This window comes from Trachypithecus francoisi, unplaced genomic scaffold (genome assembly GCF_009764315.1).
Source record: "Trachypithecus francoisi isolate TF-2019V2 unplaced genomic scaffold, Tfra_2.0 Lachesis_group10, whole genome shotgun sequence".
Lineage (NCBI taxonomy): Eukaryota > Metazoa > Chordata > Mammalia > Primates > Cercopithecidae > Trachypithecus > Trachypithecus francoisi.
This window is the reverse complement of record NW_022681455.1, coordinates 107,465,365-107,482,719: the sequence shown is the minus strand read 5'-3', so window position 1 is coordinate 107,482,719 and position 17,355 is coordinate 107,465,365. Positions and strand designations below refer to the sequence as shown.

Sequence of the window (17,355 nt, the reverse complement as noted above, 5' to 3'; positions counted from 1 at the left end):
TTTTAGAATTTATTTTTATTTTTTCAGACCTCTCAGGGATGAACGGACATAGGCTTCTCACGCTCAGGTGTGGGCAACATTCTTCAGAGGACCTCCCTCAAAATGGGAAAGGCCTGGAGGCTCAGAGGAGAGAAGAGAGAAGGCAGGTGGAGGTGAGGGAGGGAGGATGGGGCCCAGCGCTCAGTGGGGTGTTGGGGAGGGTGGGTTTCCACTGGGGTTTGCCCATCCACAGCTCAATGGTGGGATCTATCGAGTGTGTCTAACAAGAGAGGAGCCATGGCAGGCTTGGTAACTGACATCATGCAGTAGCTTCTTTTGTCTCTTTTTCTTTGGAAATGGAGTCTCGCTCTTGTTGCCCAGGGTGAAGTGCAGTGGCACAATCTCAGCTCACTGCAACCTCTGCCTCCCGGGTTCAAGTCAAGTGATTCTCCTGCCTCAGCCTCCTGAGTAGCTGGGATAACAGGTGTGCACCACTGTGCCCATCAAATTTTTGTATTTTTCATAGAGATGGGTTTTACCGTGTTGGCCAGGCTGGTCTCAAACTCCTGTCCTCAGGTGATCTGTCCACCTTGACCTCCCAAACGTGCTGGGATTACGGCATGAGCCACAGTACCTGGCCTGTTATTCTCTTATTTTAATTTTTCTGAAGTTTTTTTTTTTCCTTATATTTTGTTTTCTTTGTTTGTTAGAAATCTGTTTTACTTGTCACTGACTTGAAGCTCAAAACTTTCCTATTTAGTTTCTAATCACTCCCCCTCTCTCTCTCTCTTTTATTTTTTGAGAAGGGATCTCACTGTGTTGCCCTGGCTGTTCTCAAACCTCTGGCCTCAAGCCATCCTCCCATCTTGGCCTCCCCAATAGCTGGGATTACAGGTATGAGCCATCATGCCTGAGTAAGTTCTTAATAAATGCTTTCTGAATGGATGGACGGAAGAATGAATGAATGGCTAAGTGAATGAAGGAATCAACTTCTTTCTCCTCAGTGGGTGTGTGTGGGCACAGCAGGCTGACGCTCGCCTGTAAGCGAGCCCAACCCCTCCTCCCTGGCACAGGGAGCTACAGCTCTGTGTGTTTCTCTTCAGGCTCCTCGAGCTCCTGGATCTTCTGGGGCAGCACCTTCTTCCAGAACTGGAACCTGTGGGCCTTCAGCGCCCGGCCCACGGCAGGCTGTAGGTTCAGCTGCAGGTATTGCTCCTCCTGGTCGAACAGCGGCCAGTGTGGCAGACCCTCGCCGTTGGGATTCCTATAGACATGCCGTCCCAGCAGGGCAATACGAGGGTCATTCTGAGCCCCTGGAGCCCAGACCTGAGCACCCTGAGTCTGGTCAGGCAAGGCAGCCAAGCAGGCCAGGTGGGCTTGGGCAGTGAGGGGGGCGTCTTCCAGAAACAGGAAACAAACTCCCTCCAGCTAGTGTCAGCTCCAGTGGGGGCGGGGCGGCTGGCTCTGATGTGTCCCTCTCTCTGAGAGGGAGACCCTGCCGGTGGCACAGCACTGGTGCCCACCCTCGGGGTAGAGCGGGGAGATGGAGCGTGTTCACTGCCCCACGGCACCCCCACTCTGTCTGAGTGGGTCCCGCGGCTGGGGAAGGGGCTACCATGTGATTAAGGATGCAGGTGTGATCATGAGGTCACCCCAGACTAGGAGATTGCTGGACGGGCACAAGCCCCCCAACCCGGGGAGGTTGAGGCAGGGGTGTGCCGTCTCACCCGTTTCGAGCAAAGTTGGCCCAGTACTTCATCGTCTTCCTGCTTAGCCGCTCCTCCTCCTCAGTGAATATAACTGCAGAGAGGAAGGGGACATGTGTCTTGGTCAGGATGGCCCACCTCAGCATCCCAGGTGGAGCTTGTCCATGGCCCCCCAGCCCTCGGCCCCCAGTCCCACTTCTCTGCTTTTTCTCCCACCGCCCTCAGAAGCCAGCCCTCCCCTTTTCCAAACTTTCCCCTTAGCCCAGGCTCTGGCTGACTCCATCCTTCCTGGCCCTGAAGGCCCCTTTTTCCTTCTGTCACTGGGAGTCATTGAAGAAACAAACATGTCTCTGAAACACCTGCTCTGCACCAGGAAGACACCCAAGGGTGGGGAGGGACGGAGGGAGCACAGGCCACAGTCTGAAGGGTCATGAATTCTAATCCTGGCACAGCCTCTGGAGCTGTAAAATCATGGTCACCTGATCTCATCCTGTCTCTGAGCCTCAGTTTCCTTATCTGGGCAGTGAGGACAATCAATCACCCCTCAGGGACCCAGCCAGGGACCCAGCCCACCTCCCGGGAAAGGAAGAAGACTCACCATAGTTGCCCCAGAAGAAAGTTCCGAAAACAAAAGGAAGCTCATCACCATGGTTTGCCTGCACGTGCAGCGGCCTGATGTTCTTGACCCAGCTGGGCTGATGCTGGAACTCATAGAAGTACACAGGGGCCCGGGAACCTGTGGGGTGGACAGCCCGTGACACAGTGGCCCCTCCCCTGAAGCCTTCTTGTCTCACCCATGGTGATAAGATACCTAGGTCCAAAGCTGGCTGGAATCTGGACAGTGGGGTGTGGAGCCCCAGGCTGGGGCAGGAGCAGAGGAAGAGACAGGATAAATCATGGCCTTGGACTTCTTAGCTGTATCATCTTGGGCAACTCACTGAAGGTCCCTAACTTCAATTTCCTCATCTGTGAAACGGGGAAATGTCTGTCTCTTGGGCTAGCCATAAGGATTTACTGCAATGATGGACCTCAAGTGTCCCAGGGGCCCCCAAAAATGGGTGGCAACCCGGACAGCAGCAGGTCTCACCTGGGACCCACAGCCCTGAGCTGTACCCCTGCCAGTCAGGCCTTAGGTCCAAATATACTCACGCTGAAAATGTGCTACTTGGAGTGCAGGGATCACGAACATGGAGTCTGCCATTATCTCCTGGAACTGGGCTTGGAGGTTCTGGGGCTCCCCGTTGTCCCCAATGTACTCCTCCATCAGCAGGTCACCAAATGTAGGAGGCAACATCTACCCCAGGTGGATCAGGAAGAGGCAGGTTAGGCTGGATGTCAAGGGCAAGGAAGAGGTGGCCTTGGGCTTGGGGAGACGGACCGTGAAATGGAACAGGAAGGGGGAGCAAAGGCGAGGCTCTGAGGTGACCCCACCCCCAAGCACACACACACTCGGGCCTTTGCTCATGGGGGTCACTACATAGGCAGGGTATCTGGGGGTTGAATTTCCTCTGCCTCAGGACAGGAGAGGAGCCCCCCTCCATTGGCGAGGGACCCCAGGAGCCTTACCGTCAGCGTTAACATTTTCTGCAGAACAGCCTGGAAGGCCTCTCTGTCCATTTCCTTCTGGGTGTCATAGATACCCATGACCTGGGTGGCCGGGAGAGAGTCTACAGTTGGGGATGGGATGAGTCTGGAACTACGAAGCCCTGAACGCTCCCTACTACCAGATGGGCTCCCAGGCACTTGAGGGCTTGGGTTGGGCCTTACTTTGGGGATGATCCAGCCGAATTCATCATTGTTGACACCAATGATGCTGGGGACAGCTTGAAAGTCGGCAGAGGCCAGCAGCTCCTGTGGGTGCCTGGGCAGGAAGACCCCATCCACCACTCCAGGGATCGTCTTGAAAGGCTGAGGGGAAATGCAAGGTCAGGGAACAAGGTCAGGTCCCAGACATCTTCCAATGCCCTCTGAGTACCTTCCACTCCTTCCTAATTCATCCCCGGATGCTCATATCCACCCCAGGAGATCAGTGTTTGGCTCAGCATGCACCGACATTTAGTCCCTACCCAGGGCTATGACAACCTGGCAGGCAAATGAGATAATGTGCCCAGGGGATATGAGGGCCATGCAGGCCTGCCAGCCCCATGCCTATTGCACCCCTTCCTCTACACCCACATCCATTTAGACCAACCTTGTTAATTGCAAGAATCTCCTCTTTACTCTTGCCCCGCAGGCAGCCCACCAGGGCCTCAGAGTCAACTTGGTCACAGGCAGACAGGTTGGCCACCACCTGCAAAGGGACCAGGCACAGGCTGGCTCATCCTTCCAGGTAGAGAAGAGGAGTTTTCCCAAGGCCCTGGCAGGGGGCAGGGGCACCCCAAATCTCACAGGGTACTGCATATGAATTCCTGCAGTTTTGACACTGTTCCAACTCAGAAGTCGCAGATATAGGAGACCACCCCATCAGCCTAGATGGTTCTCCTCATGATGGGGATCCCTAGGGTGACAACTTTGCACAGAGGCCACAGAACAAACTTGGCCTCTGCAATGGCAGAAGGATGTGCATTCTGACCCTGGAGCCCCTAGCAATTCCAAGGTAGGCGGCAGCTCCTGGGGGATGCTCCCCAATGGCCCTTGTCATCCCCACTTAACAGACAGAAGGGGAGGTAGCAGGCCTAGGCCTCCACAGCTGAGGGCACTCACCGTGGAGATAACATCTCCTGAGCTGGCAATGAGGCCAGGCAGCAAGGCCACGCCACTCTCCATGATGGCCCCATGGAAGAGTCCTTGGGATACAGGGGACACAACAAGCGAAGACACACTCGTGCCACCCGCAGACTCGCCAAAAATGGTGACACGGTCAGGGTTGCCTCCAAAGTGGGCGATATTCTGCTGGACCCAGCGTAGTGCGGCCACTTGGTCCAGGTAGCCCCAGTTACCAGTTGCATGCTTGTCTCCAGTGCTGAGAAGTAGCAGGGACAGGGATCACAGGGCTGTCCTGGCCCCGCTCAGCCCTCATTGCCCAGCCCAGCCCTAATCTCACCTGAAGAAGCCCAGGACACCCAGGCGGTACTGGATGGTGACCACCACCATGTCCTCAAAAGCAGCCAGCATGGAACCATCATACATGGAAGCCATGCCAATAACAAGTCCACCACCGTGGATCCACACCATCACCTGGGGAAATCAAGGCAGCTACCATCATGCTCCCACCCAGCCCGAACCCCACCAGGGCCACTACCTAAACCAACCAGTGCTTTGCCTCTGTCTACCTCCCCATTAGAACTCCAGCACAAATTCATTACATGAGCCAATTGTTAAGCATCCAAGATCTATCAGGAAGACCAGCCCCTGTATCAAAGCCTGGTTTCATCAGCCCCAGAAAACTCACCGAAGTGGAAAGAAAAGGGGCGTCTCCCTGACGGCTCCACATGAACATTAATAAAAAATGTCCTTAGCCTGAACCACATAGGGAGACCCCCTTTCAACAGAAAATGTTTTAAAAATTAGCCAGGCATGGTGGCACAGGCCTGCAGTCCCAGCTGCTCGGTAGGTTGAGGTGGGAGGATCACCCTGGAATTCGAGGTTATAGAGACCTATGTACATGTACTGTATTCTAGCCTGTGCAACAGAGCATAATGCCATCTCTAAGAAAAAAAGTTTTTGTGGCCGGGCGCAGTGGCTCACGCCTGTAATCCCAGCACTTTGGGAGGCCGAGGCAGGCAGATCACAAGGTCAGGAGATCAAGACCTTCCTGTCTAACACGGTGAAACCCCGTCTCTACTAAAAAATACAAAAAAAATTAGCCTTGTTTAGTGGCCAGCGCCTGTAGTTCCAGCTACTCAGGAGGCTGAGGCAGATGAATGGCATGAACCCAGAGGCAGAGCTTGCAGTGAGCCAAGATTGCACCACTGCACTCCAGCCTGGGCGACAGAGCGAGACTCTGTCTCAAAAAAAAAAAAGTTTTTGTGTGTGCCCATTCTCATAGACGCAACAGATTATCCATGGCTGGGGTTCTTGGTCACCTCAAGGTGCAGCCCTTGGGCACTTGGGTGGATCTTCTGGGCATGAGTTGGCTGGGTGAGTCCCGGGTCCAGCCCAGAACCACAGCCTTTGACCTCTGGGAGCAGCCAGGACTCTGTGACACCATGCCCAAGGGTCAGCTGCCCAGCCTGGGTAAGGAGCATTTCTTGGACCTGACAGTGAGAAGCTTCTCAGCACGGTCCATTCTGCAGCAGGGCCTGTGCTAATATTGTCCTTTCTACCTACTTGCAGAAGAACTGTCCTCCAACCCCCAGTGAATTGTGGCCTGACACCCACCGGCAGGTTAGAGCCTTCATGGCTATAGGCCGGCGTGTAGATGTTGAGGTACAGGCAGTCCTCGGACATGGGGACCAAAGGGATGGTCACATTCAATTGGCTATAAAATTCTGACTCCAGTGCAGTGAGGTCCTGCAGACACCTAGTAACCAGGGCAAATAATCAGTCCAGGGACCGGGCTGTGGCCAAAACCAGACCCTGGGTTCAGATGTGCTCCCAACAACCCTCAGCCCCTCTCACAATACCCTGCCCACACATGATCCCTCCCAAAAATCTCTTCCCACCAAGTTACAGGCCACAGGCTCTGGGGAAGCTGGGATGGAGCTTGGACTTCCAGGGAGCTCTCAAGGTCAGTGAGGACCTTGGGTATCATTCCTCCCGACACCGGAAACCTTGACTCTCAGGGGTTTCTATGAGAACCATTGGCTGCATGTGTTGACGTTCACCACTATATCGCTGTACCCCCTGAGGCCTGGGACAGGGGAGTAGCCCACATATGTGTGCTACATGAGTGAATGGATGTTAATTTCTCACGAGAAGGGCAGTGGGATGACCCTCATCCCAAGTCTAAACTCAAAAACTCATCATTCCCACATGGCCTCCAGTTGGAAAAATATACACGTCTCTTGGCCAATGGCTCCTGGCCCTGTCGGTGGACACAGTGACCGTGGAGAGTGCGGGTCCCCAGGAAGCTACCACTACTGTTCTCTTCAGCTATTTGCAACATCTGCCACTAGAGTTAGGGGCTCCTACAAGGTTCATAGAGCTACATCGAACCTTTCCCAGAGACACCTGCCCCTGGTGGCAGAGAAAGCTTGGCATAACCAGAATCTGGGGAGATCTGTGTCTCTGCCCCTCCCTTCAGCACCTGGAGCCAATGCCTCCCGAATGCCAAGCCTTGAGCCAGGAGTCTGAGAAGTGATTCACCCTCCCCAGCCTCAGCATGCTCACTGGAAAAATGCACGTGGGGATCCACGAAACTCAGAAGGAAAACTGGCTGTGGGGGTTTAGGTGACATGACAATTGCAGCCTAGCTGAGCTCAGAGCACCCCCACCCCTGCCCCAGGGCCTGGAGTTCCCTGGACCCCTGGGAGAGCTTACGCATCCGGATGGGTGGTTCCATCCCTCACACCACTCCAAGATTCAGGGGGCTCAGGGGGTGCAAATCGCAGTGGACCTAGAGGTGGCTTGGCAAAGGGAATTCCCAGGAAGGTATGGACCCCCGCATCAGCGCTCTTCACATGGACAAGACTCCCCAGCACCTGGCCCGTGTGTGTGGTCCGGATGGGACTGGCAGAGTCCTGGCCTGTGGGCAGAGAGACAGACATCACAGTTGGGTCTGTCCAATTGGTTGCCCTACCAGACTGTTGGTATTGCTGCCTCCTTGCCATCCTCAGCTCAGCTCAAGGGATCCTGATCTATAAACACAGGCTTTACGAACTTCCTGCCTATAACAGTCCCTTCCCGCTCTGCCTTCCTGGGCCTGTCTTCATCCCACCAGGCCGAAGCTTCTTGGGGCCCGACATCATCATTCAGCCCTAGGACCTTCAAACAAGGGTCACATGACCTTGCTGGGACTAGAGTGTCCCTTCAACTGTGTGCCAGGTCATGTGACAGTAGGATGATGGTGGGAATTGGGCAGGCAAGGTTCTTGTCCTCAGGGATGTCATATCCTAGGTGGCAAGAAATGACATCAATAAAGCATCCTCCAAACCATGAGTGATGTTGGTGAAAAGAGCTACAAGAGAGAAGTATGGCTGTGACTGGGACATAAAAAGCACCGCAGCGGCCTGGGGACCATAGTGGGACTCTGTCTCTGCAAAAAAATCAAGAAAATAAATTATTGGGGCGTGTTGGGGCATGCCTGTAGTCCCAGCTACTTGGCCGGCTAAGGTGGGAGGACTGCTTGAGCCTGGGAGGTTGAGGCTACATGAGCCATGATGGGGTCACTGCACTCCAGCCTGGGTGACAGAGTGAGAACCTGTCTCAAAAAAACAAAAACAAAAAAGCACAGCCTCTGGGTGTGGTGGTGTGGGCCTGTATTGGCATGGTGGTGTGGACCTATATTCCCAGCTACTCAGCTACTCAGGAGGCTAAGGCAGAAGGGGTTCCATGCTGCATGAGCTATGATCTGGCCCTTGTACTCTAGCCTAGGCAACAAAGCAAAACACAGTCTCCAACAATAAAAGCATAGCATGACTGCTGTAGGGATCAAGGAGGGAGAAAGTGACTGAAAATCACCTAACAGAGAAAATCAGTCCTCTTAATAGATAAAGAATTTCTACAAAGAATATGCCAGCTACACAAAAGGAAAAGCAGCATAAGAATATGTTCAGAATAAGCAATAAAAATCAGTGTCTCTCAAATAAACAAAGAGATCTTTACCTCATTCACAGTAAGAGTAATGCACATTGAATTCTCACTGTGATGTCAACCACTCATTTTGTCGTATCACAAAAAGCAAGGCAACCAGATATTACATATTTTCTTTCAGAAGTACACAGCACCACATGTGAAGTAGTCCTCCAAAAAACAAAACAAAATAAAACCTAAAACCCAAATCTGATTATGTCTCTAGAATATAAATACAAGTTTACAGGGTTGACAGGGGACAGAAGAACAGTTAGAGACTCCACTGGGATGCAATCAGCAAAACCTAAATGGTGGGATCTTCTCCAGAACAAATAAAGTGGTTTCTTCAATATGCAACAAAATTTAGAAAGAACATAAAAGAGAGGCAGAAGGTAAATTTGGAGACTTAAAGAGATTCAAGAAACACATAAAAATGACATATGATAATAAGTGTTGGTAAGGAGGTGGAAAACTTGGAACTTTCATACATTGCCGGTGGGAAGGTAAAATGGTGCAGCTGCTTTGGAAAACAGTCTGGCAGTTTTTCAAGGGATTAAACATAGAGCTGCCATACGACTCAGCAATTCCACTCCTAAGTATAAATCCAAGAGAATTGGTGGGACATGGAGGCTCATGCCTGTAATTCGAGCACTTTGGTAGATCAAGGTGGGCAGATCACCTGAGGTTAGGAGTTCGAAACGAGCCTGGCTGATATGGTGAAACCCTATCTCTACTGAAAATACAAAAATTAGCCATGTGTGGTGGCGTGTGCCTGTAATTCCAGCTACTTGGGAGGGTGAGGCATGAGGATCCCTTGAACCTGGGGGGCAGACATTGCAGTGAGCTTGGGCGACAGAGTGAGACTCCGTCTCAAAAAAAAAAAGAAAAAAAGAAATGCCTACCAATTTGCAAAGTAGGAACCTTATTTGAATCCTGATTTAAAAAAAACAAACTTGTATTAATACAAGTATCATTTATAAACATTAAAAGAATATTCGATTATATATTTCATTAAATTGAGAACAATATGTTCTGGAAATACACACATACATTTATGTTCCTTTTTAGTAGGACACAATGACAAATTTACAGATGATATGATGTCTGGGATTTGTTTCAAATAATGGTGCAAGGGGGAGGCGGCCATCCAGAAAACACCGGTTATATTCAACCTGAGAAAGCGGATTTAAAACAGAAACAAAAACAAGATCTTCATCATTGCTGAAGGTGGACAATGGGAACGTTGGATTTGGTACATTACTCTTTCTACCTCAGACTTGGCTCATCCCTTGGTGCTGTGCAGCCCTCTAGCAGCCTTGACTCTCTCTGTGCCTCAGGAAGGTTCACCTGCTGTAGTTATTCCCACCAGCTCCCACCTACCTGGCACCTTCCCTTTTGGAATCTCAGGTTCTGTTTCCGTAGGGTTTGGGAAATCTGAGCCCAGTTCCATAATAAAAAGTCCAAACACAGGCCAGGCGCAGTGGCTGACGTCTGTAATCCCAGCACTTTGGGAGGCTGAGGTGGGTGGATCACTTGAGATTAGGAGTTCAAGACCAGCCTGGCCAACATGGTGAAACCCCATCTCTACCAAAAGATACAAAAATTTGCTGGGTGTGGTGCCGTGTGCCTGTAGACCCAGCTATTTGGGAGGCTGAGGCATGAGAATCGCTTGAACCCACCAAGCAGAGGTTGCAGTAATTCGAGATGGCACCACTGCACTCAAGCCTGAGCAACAGAGTGAGACCCTGTCTCAAGAAAAAAAAAAAAATCAAAAAATAAAACAGCCTTAGGGAGCTAATGCCACCCTACACCTGTCAGTTTAACATGGATCAACATGTTTGATGCCACCTGGTGTGGGGGAGGCCGGGGTCAGTAGACATTTACAGGCACCAGAGAGGACATTTTAACAATGTCTCCAAGTCAAAAGGCCCACTCCTCTCCCCAGTAACACGCTCCTGCACACAATTCCTTGCTGGAGGGGATGTCTATCCAGGTAATTCCCTGTGGCCACTGGCCACTGATGCCTGATGTTTGTTACAGCAAAGGATGTCACCTGCTGAAATGTCCCTGGTTAGAGACCTGTTACATCAACTCATGTAATAAAGAGATTCATTACTTACTTCATCCTTGAGAGAAGCCCTTCCATTAATCAGTATGAAGAAGCTCTACCATGTAGGCGTGTGTGGAGGCCACCCTATGTGTTAGAAAGTGGAAAAGCCTGGCCCCAAAAGTAGGTGAGTTTATGACCGTTTAGATGAAAATCAAGGACAAGTATACACATCTATTCTTGTGTAAATTGCTGGGCACTGTGTGTACTGCAGTGTGAACAGGCAGTTTCCAGTGCATGCCATGGGGACTTTGAAAATCCCTGAGGAGAAGCCAGGACTGGTTGGGTAAAAAGAGTACGGCACACATCACCTATACCCTCCTATGGCTTTTCAATTATTTTTTCCTGAATGTGGGTCCAACCCAAACTTGTGTGTGTGTATGTGTGTGTGTGTGTGTGTGTGTGTGTGTGTATGTCTGTATATATTGCCAGACAAGGTCTCCATCTGTTGCCCAGACTGGAGTGCAGTGGTGCAATTACAGCTCACTGCAGCCTCAGCCTCCTAGGCTTGAGATCCTCCCATCTCAGCCTCCTGAATAGCTGGGAGTACACATGTGTGCCACCATGTCTGACTCTTTTTTTTTTTTTTTTTTTTTGCTAGAGACAAGTCTTGTTGCCCAAGCTGGTCTCTAACTCCTAGCCTTAAGTGATCCTCCCATCTCCATCTCTCAAAGTGCTGGGATAACAGGTGTGAACCACTGTGCCTGGCCCAAAATATTTTAAAAGGTAGCCATCTGTGAGGCCGGGCAAATCTTCATGCCTGGGCTCCTGGTGAACTCTAGAATGTGGTCAAGGACAGGAACGAGAGGAAGCCCTGCAGGAGTGCACCCTGGGGTGGGGGGTATGGACTCCACCTGGGCAGATTAAATTGGGAGAAGTTCAGGAGAGACAGTCAGATCATACACTTAGGAGCGTTTTGGGTGACAGGACCAAAGGCCGAAACACTCCCGAGCTTCTGATAAGGGCCTGGAGAAGCCTGGCAGGCACACAGAGCCATCACCTTTGCCCTGGAAGCCAACTTGTGTACTTGCCCAGGATGAGGTCAATGGCGTGAGGGACACCACGAGCTCTTTGGCTGTTTTTTTTTTTTTTTTTTTAAGACAGATTTTTGCTTTATCACCCAGGCTGGCAGAGTGCAGTAGTGCCAAGAAGGCTCACTGCAGCCTCAACCTCCTCTGCTAAAGTGATCCTCCCACCTCAACTTCCCAAGTAGCTGGGACTACAGGTCACAGGCCACCACGGCCCACTAATTTCTTTTAATTTTTTGTACACTCTGAGTCTCACTGTGTTGCCCAGGCTGGCCTCCAACTCCGGGGCTCAAGCGATTCCCCCTCGGTCTTCCAAGGGGTTAGGATTACAGGCGTGAATCAATCGCACCCAGCCACTTCGGCCTCTTGGTCTGCTTTATGATCTGGCACCCGGGGGCTTCTGTTCCCCAAGGACCGCTAACCTTGTCTGAGGCCCCTTTGGAGGGGTCAGGGCGCCCCCCTGGCTAAGGACGCAACACACTCAGAGCCAGATGCTTTGAGAAGCTGTTATTGTTTTTTTGTTTTTGTTTTTGTTTTTTTTTGAGACGGAGTCTTGCTCTGTCGCCCAGGCTAGAGTGCAGTGGCCGGATCTCAGCTCACTGCAAGCTCCGCCTCCTGGGTTTACGCCATTCTCCTGCCTCAGCCTCCCGAGTAGCTGGGACTACAGGCGCCCGCCACCTCGCCCGGCTAGTGTTTTTTTTTGTATTTTTTTAGTAGAGAAGAGGTTTCACTGTGTTAGCCAGGATGGTCTCGATCCACCCGTCTCGGCCTCCCAAAGTGCTGGGATTACAGGCTTGAGCCACCGCGCCCGGCCGAGAAGCTGTTATTGTTATTATCGGCCGGCAGCACCGGCCACAACCACAATCATAAGAGGCAAATGGACTGAATCCCCGCACCCCCAATCCCTCACCCACTCCGACCCAGGGCTGCCGACCCGGCCTGGCATGTGCCGGCGCTCCTGGGGCCCCTGTAGTCCGCTGGCTCCTCACCGTGGTGTCCCGCAGCCCGAAACTTTCTGGGCTTCTAAGAGCTCACCTTGGGTGGCTGGGAGGCGTCGCGTGGGGATCACGAGTTCCACGCTCTCATCTCCACCAGCTCCTACCTCCCAGGCGCCTTCCCTCCCGCACTGTCAGGTTCTGCCTCCGCAGCATTTGGCAGATCTGACTCCGGTCCCTGTCGCCCCTCCGCGGGAGCCTCACCCTGGCCCTGGACGAGAAGCAACAGGAGCCCACAGGCCACCGCACTCAGCCGCGCGCCAAGTCGGTGTAGTCGCATGGTCGGCTCGCTGGTCTCGGTTCGCTGCCGGTAGACACGCTGTTGTTCACCCAGAGACTGCCCTGGGTTTGGCCTCGCCCAGCTTCGGAGTTTGGACTGAGCAAAGAGTGCGCGGGATGCGCTGGCTTGGGCCAGGAAAAGGTGGGTCTGGCAGGAGAGCAGGACTGAGCAGTCATAGGTGGGTGGGGATCTAGTGGCAGGCAGGCCCGGGCCCCTTTGCATTCTCGGAACGGGCTGCGCGGTTCTGTAGCCCCTCCACGATCCGGGGAATCCTTTCCTCAAACCTGTCCTTGTCCACAGGCCCGATGAGCGTGCTGGAGGATCGATAGGAGGGAGCAATAAACTAGAATTGGAGAACCCAGGAGGGCTTCTCTGAGGAGGTGCACGTTCAGGATCCCCACAGATGGAGAAATGGGAAGGAACTTGATCGGGGTGAAGGAACCGCTTGAGCAAAGGCAGGGAGGCCTGAAGGCGCCCTTCATTCTGGAAACTCCTCCTTGCTTTCGGGAGTCAGTATCTTGGGTCTCCCATCACGGTCCCTCATCCCCTTACAGTCCAGGGTCTGAGGGTCTCCGTGGTCCCCTCCCTACTCAGTCACGCCCTTCTTTCGAAATGTACACGTGACCGCGGCACTTCTTAAGGAGCGCTCCCCTTTGCCTCTGTGGCTTTCAGTTTCCTCACCTCCCGCGGAGACCACGGCCATGGTCATTTATCCACTTGACAAACATTTCACGAGCGCCTGCCGGTCCGAGCGATGAGGACACCGCACTCCCGGGCCTATGGTGCAGCAGGGGACGCAGGCGGGTCACCGGGAGGTCCCGAGACATAAGGAGCCCTGCCAGGCCAGAGGCGACCAACCGTCGTGGATACGGGAGCTCTCGGCCAGCCCGACTTCCCGGAGGAGGCGGTGTGGGGACCACCTCCGACCGCCTTTTGTGCCCCCTGAGACCTGGCTCTGGCCTCTACGTTTCAGCCCGCTACGGGCTCACATGACCCAGCGCCACCGGGGTCCCTTCTCAGCGCCTTTGCTCCAGCGACCATCACGTTCCCGGGTCCGCGCAGCCAGCATCGTGGTCACCGCTTCTCTTACACCTCAGGCGGAGAACCCCCAACGCGGCATGTCCCTCGTGCGACCCCGTCGCCACGCCACGCCCCCTTCCCGTTCTCCGGAAGTGCGCGAGCAGGAGCGGAAGCGCACCCGTGCTAGGGTTTGCGGCGGTGATTCCGCGATGGTAGGCGGCGGCGGGGTCGGCGGCGGCGGCGGCCTGGAGAATGCCAACCCCCTCATCTACCAGCGCTCTGGGGAGCGGCCTGTGACGGCGGGCGAGGAGGACGAGCAGGTTCCCGACAGCATCGATGCACGCGAGATCTTCGATATCCGCCGCTGCTGGGCGCGGGAGGGTTCCGAGGGCTTGCGGTCGGGGGAGCAGTGATGTCCAGTGGCTGGTGGAACCGCATCCCAGCCGGGCGTTCCTGGCAGAGAGTTCTGAGCGGGCAAGGGCGCAGAGTCCCTTTTCCTTCACTTCCCACATCTGATTCGCTCCATCAATGACCCGGAGCATCCACTGACGCTAGAGGAGTTGAATGTAGTAGAACAGGTGCGGGTGCAGGTGAGTCACTTCTGAGGGGAGCGAATTGCTCCAGAGTCAGAAAGGTTTCTGTGCACCAGGAGCTGGCGTGCTCTGCGCTCACGGACACCGAAGGGTATCTTTGGGAAGGGAGATTGTTGTGCATATTTTATGGGTGTTGAAGCTGAGGCCCATGGAAGTTGGATGATTTGCCCAAAGCAACAAGCTAAGAAGAGGGGCCTTGGGCTGAGGGTGGTTGACTCTTGACATGTTCCCTCCACAACCAGGTTAGCGACCCCGAGAGTACAGTGGCTGTGGCCTTCACACCAACCATTCCGCACTGCAGCATGGCCACCCTTATTGGCCTGTCCATCAAGGTCAAGCTTCTGCGCTCTCTTCCTCAGCGTTTCAAGGTCAGTTGGAGCTGAGCCTCGGGAGTGGGACCAGGCATTGAGGGTCTACTGCTGAGGATGGGGACTGGGAGAGCATGAACATGGAGAGGACATCATAGTGGGGCCTGGAAGGATCCCAATTATCAGAGAGGAAACTGGGAGGAAGCTTTTCAAGTCGATGTGACAAGGATAAAGATCTGAGCTGGAAAGTGGAGAAAAGTATTGAAGAGTGTGGCAGGAAGGGCAGCAGGGAGCTGCACATGGGTTTGGACCAGGGATGGGGCACAGGCAGGCCTTTAAATCAGCAGTAGTGAGCAAGTTCTTTGGATAGAATTGGAATAGCTAGGGCCGGGCGCGGTGGCTCACGCCTGTAATCCCAGCACTTTGGGAGGCTGAGGTGGGTGGATCACCTGAGGTTAGGAGTTGGAGACCAGCCTGGCCAACATGGTGAAACCTCATCTCTACTAAAAATACAAAACTTAGCGGGGCGTGGTGGCGTGCGCCTGTGGTCCCAGCTACACGGGAGACTGAGGCGGGAGAATCAAGTTGAACCTGGGAGACAGAGGTTGCAGTGAGCTGAGATCGCGCTACTGCACTCCAGCCTGGGAAAGACTCAGTCTTGGGAAAAAAAAAAAAAAGAATTGGAATACCTGTGGATGGTTTTGGGGTGTAATGGAAGGGCAGAGTCCAAAGGTATGTTTAGGAGGAAGGATCAGCTGGAGATGGTGCCTGAGGGTTTGGGGGCTGCAGGGAAAAGCGTGGGTCAGTGGGTGGGTGTTCAGGCCCTGGTTATCTCCCTCCCAGATGGACGTGCACATTACTCCGGGGACCCATGCCTCAGAGCATGCAGGTAAGGGTGGACTGGTGGTGAGGGTATTGGCTCAGGCACCCTAAGCAGTCTGAGGCTTCCCCTTTGCCCAGGAGTCTGTCGGCAAGACAGGGGATGGGTAACTGCGTGAGTGAAATTGCCAGAGACTCCTCAGTGTAGGTTATAGCCTAGACCAAAGCTGGCCTGACGAGAATCTCCTGTGCTTACCATGTCCCCTTCTCCCAAATCCCTCTCACCAAATATACAGGACCAGAGTGTGTCAGGCTTCAGCAGTGTGGGAGGCAGCCAGGGGGAGGGATCCTAAGAAGGCAGGCTAGGTGGGCTCAGGTGGTTGAAGTAGCCTGATCAAGGTGTGGGGTCCTGGGGAGAAGGTGACAGGAGGGCTCTGTTGCTGCGGGGCACATATCCTATACAGAGGTTCAGAGGTAGGGCTGGCTAGCACTCTGGCCAGAGCTTAGCTTTGACTCTGCCTTCCCCACACTCTCCTTCCCACCTAGTGAACAAGCAGCTTGCAGATAAGGAGCGGGTGGCAGCTGCCTTGGAGAACACCCACCTCCTGGAGGTTGTGAATCAGTGCCTGTCAGCCCGCCCCTGAGCCTGGCCTTTGGCCCCTCAACCTGCATACTGGTGTCCTGGTCCCAGCTCCTGCCAGGGCTCTTACCCTTGTTTTCTTGAATCACTCACAATGAGAAACTAACATTTTGCTTTTTGTAATAAAGTTAATTTATATTCAGTTCCCAGCATGCTTTGGTGTCTTTCATCTTGGTGGAGTCATTTGGAGTTTGAGGGAGGATGGTGGTGGTAAGTGCCTCTGAAGGGTGGTGTACTTGCAACTTTAAGTAAAACAAAATCAAAATGGAAAGAGTAGTGTACGAATGTGCCTGTATGCCCACCACCACCACTAGAGTCAGTAGTTATTGACATATTACACACTGGCCTTATTTATGTGTGCATATATAAACATCAGTATATTTGCGAGTAAGCTGCAGAGACTTGACTCTTCACTTTGAAGTACCACAGCTCGGTCTAGATGAGTAAGCCTGTATAGCCACAATACTTTCATCTGATCAGAAAATGAACAGTTCCTCAACACCATCTAATACCCAGGCATATCTGGATTTCCCTAATATGTCATTCATAGTTGTTTTTGTTTTGTTTTTGAAACAGGGTCTTACCCTGTTGCCCAGGCCCAGGTGCAGTGGCAAGATTGTAACTCACTGCAGCCTCCAACTCCTGGGTTCAAGCAATCCTCCAGCCTTGGCCTCCCAAGTAGCTTGGATTAATACAGTGGCACAATTATACCTTTCTGCAGCCTTGACCTCCTGGGCTCAAGCGATCCTCCCACCTCAGCCTGCCGAATAGCTGGGACTGTAGGCATGCACCACTGTGCCTGGCTAATTTTTAATTTTCTTGTAGAGACAGGGTCTCCCTAGGTTGCCCAGGCCGGTCTCTAGCTCCTGGGCTTAAGTGATCCTCCTGCCTCATCCTCCCAAAATATTGGGATTACAGGTATGAGCCACCCCAACCAGTCCAATTTTAAAATTTTATTTTATTTATTTTTTGGTAGAGATGAAGCCTTGCTGTGTTGCCCAGCCTGGTCTCAAATTCTTGTCCTCAAGCAATTCTCTCACCTGGTCTGCCAAAGCACTGGGATTACAGGCTTGAGCATCACACCTAGCTGTTTTTCAGTTTTTTTAATTCAAAAAAACATTTTATTAAGAGGTAGTGTATTGCTCTGCCACCCGGGCTGGAGTGCGGTGATGCGATTAAAGCTCACTGTAGCCTCAACCCCCTAAGCC

General features: G+C 52.9%; 2 protein-coding genes across 4 annotated transcripts; one reads left to right on the top strand and one right to left on the bottom strand.

Annotated features, from left to right (window-relative positions):
* Positions 1–13,249, bottom strand: CES2 (carboxylesterase 2). Of its 2 annotated transcripts, none has more exons than XM_033218722.1 (12): positions 12,692–13,249; positions 7,107–7,311; positions 6,006–6,147; positions 4,729–4,862; positions 4,389–4,647; positions 3,877–3,975; positions 3,453–3,593; positions 3,252–3,332; positions 2,835–2,979; positions 2,284–2,421; positions 1,707–1,779; positions 1–1,243 (listed from the first exon to the last, which is right to left on the bottom strand). In XM_033218722.1, exons 1-12 carry the CDS (start codon positions 12,987–12,989, stop codon positions 1,057–1,059), a joined length of 1,902 nt encoding a protein of 633 aa, XP_033074613.1. In that variant the 5' UTR covers positions 12,990–13,249; the 3' UTR covers positions 1–1,056. The 2 variants fall into 2 exon arrangements, with proteins under 2 accessions (XP_033074613.1, XP_033074614.1); XM_033218723.1 differs by having other exon boundaries at positions 7,109–7,311; positions 12,528–13,024.
* Positions 13,250–13,423: 174 nt separating this feature from the next.
* Positions 13,424–16,297, top strand: CIAO2B (cytosolic iron-sulfur assembly component 2B). Of its 2 annotated transcripts, XM_033218724.1 has the most exons (5): positions 13,424–14,141; positions 14,298–14,377; positions 14,623–14,748; positions 15,532–15,577; positions 16,054–16,296. In XM_033218724.1, the coding sequence occupies exons 1-5, from the start codon at positions 13,547–13,549 to the stop codon at positions 16,149–16,151; spliced, it is 945 nt and encodes a 314-aa protein (XP_033074615.1). In that variant the 5' UTR covers positions 13,424–13,546; the 3' UTR covers positions 16,152–16,296. The 2 variants fall into 2 exon arrangements, with proteins under 2 accessions (XP_033074615.1, XP_033074616.1); XM_033218725.1 differs by lacking the exon at positions 15,532–15,577 and having other exon boundaries at positions 16,054–16,297.
* Positions 16,298–17,355: the final 1,058 nt, after the last annotated feature.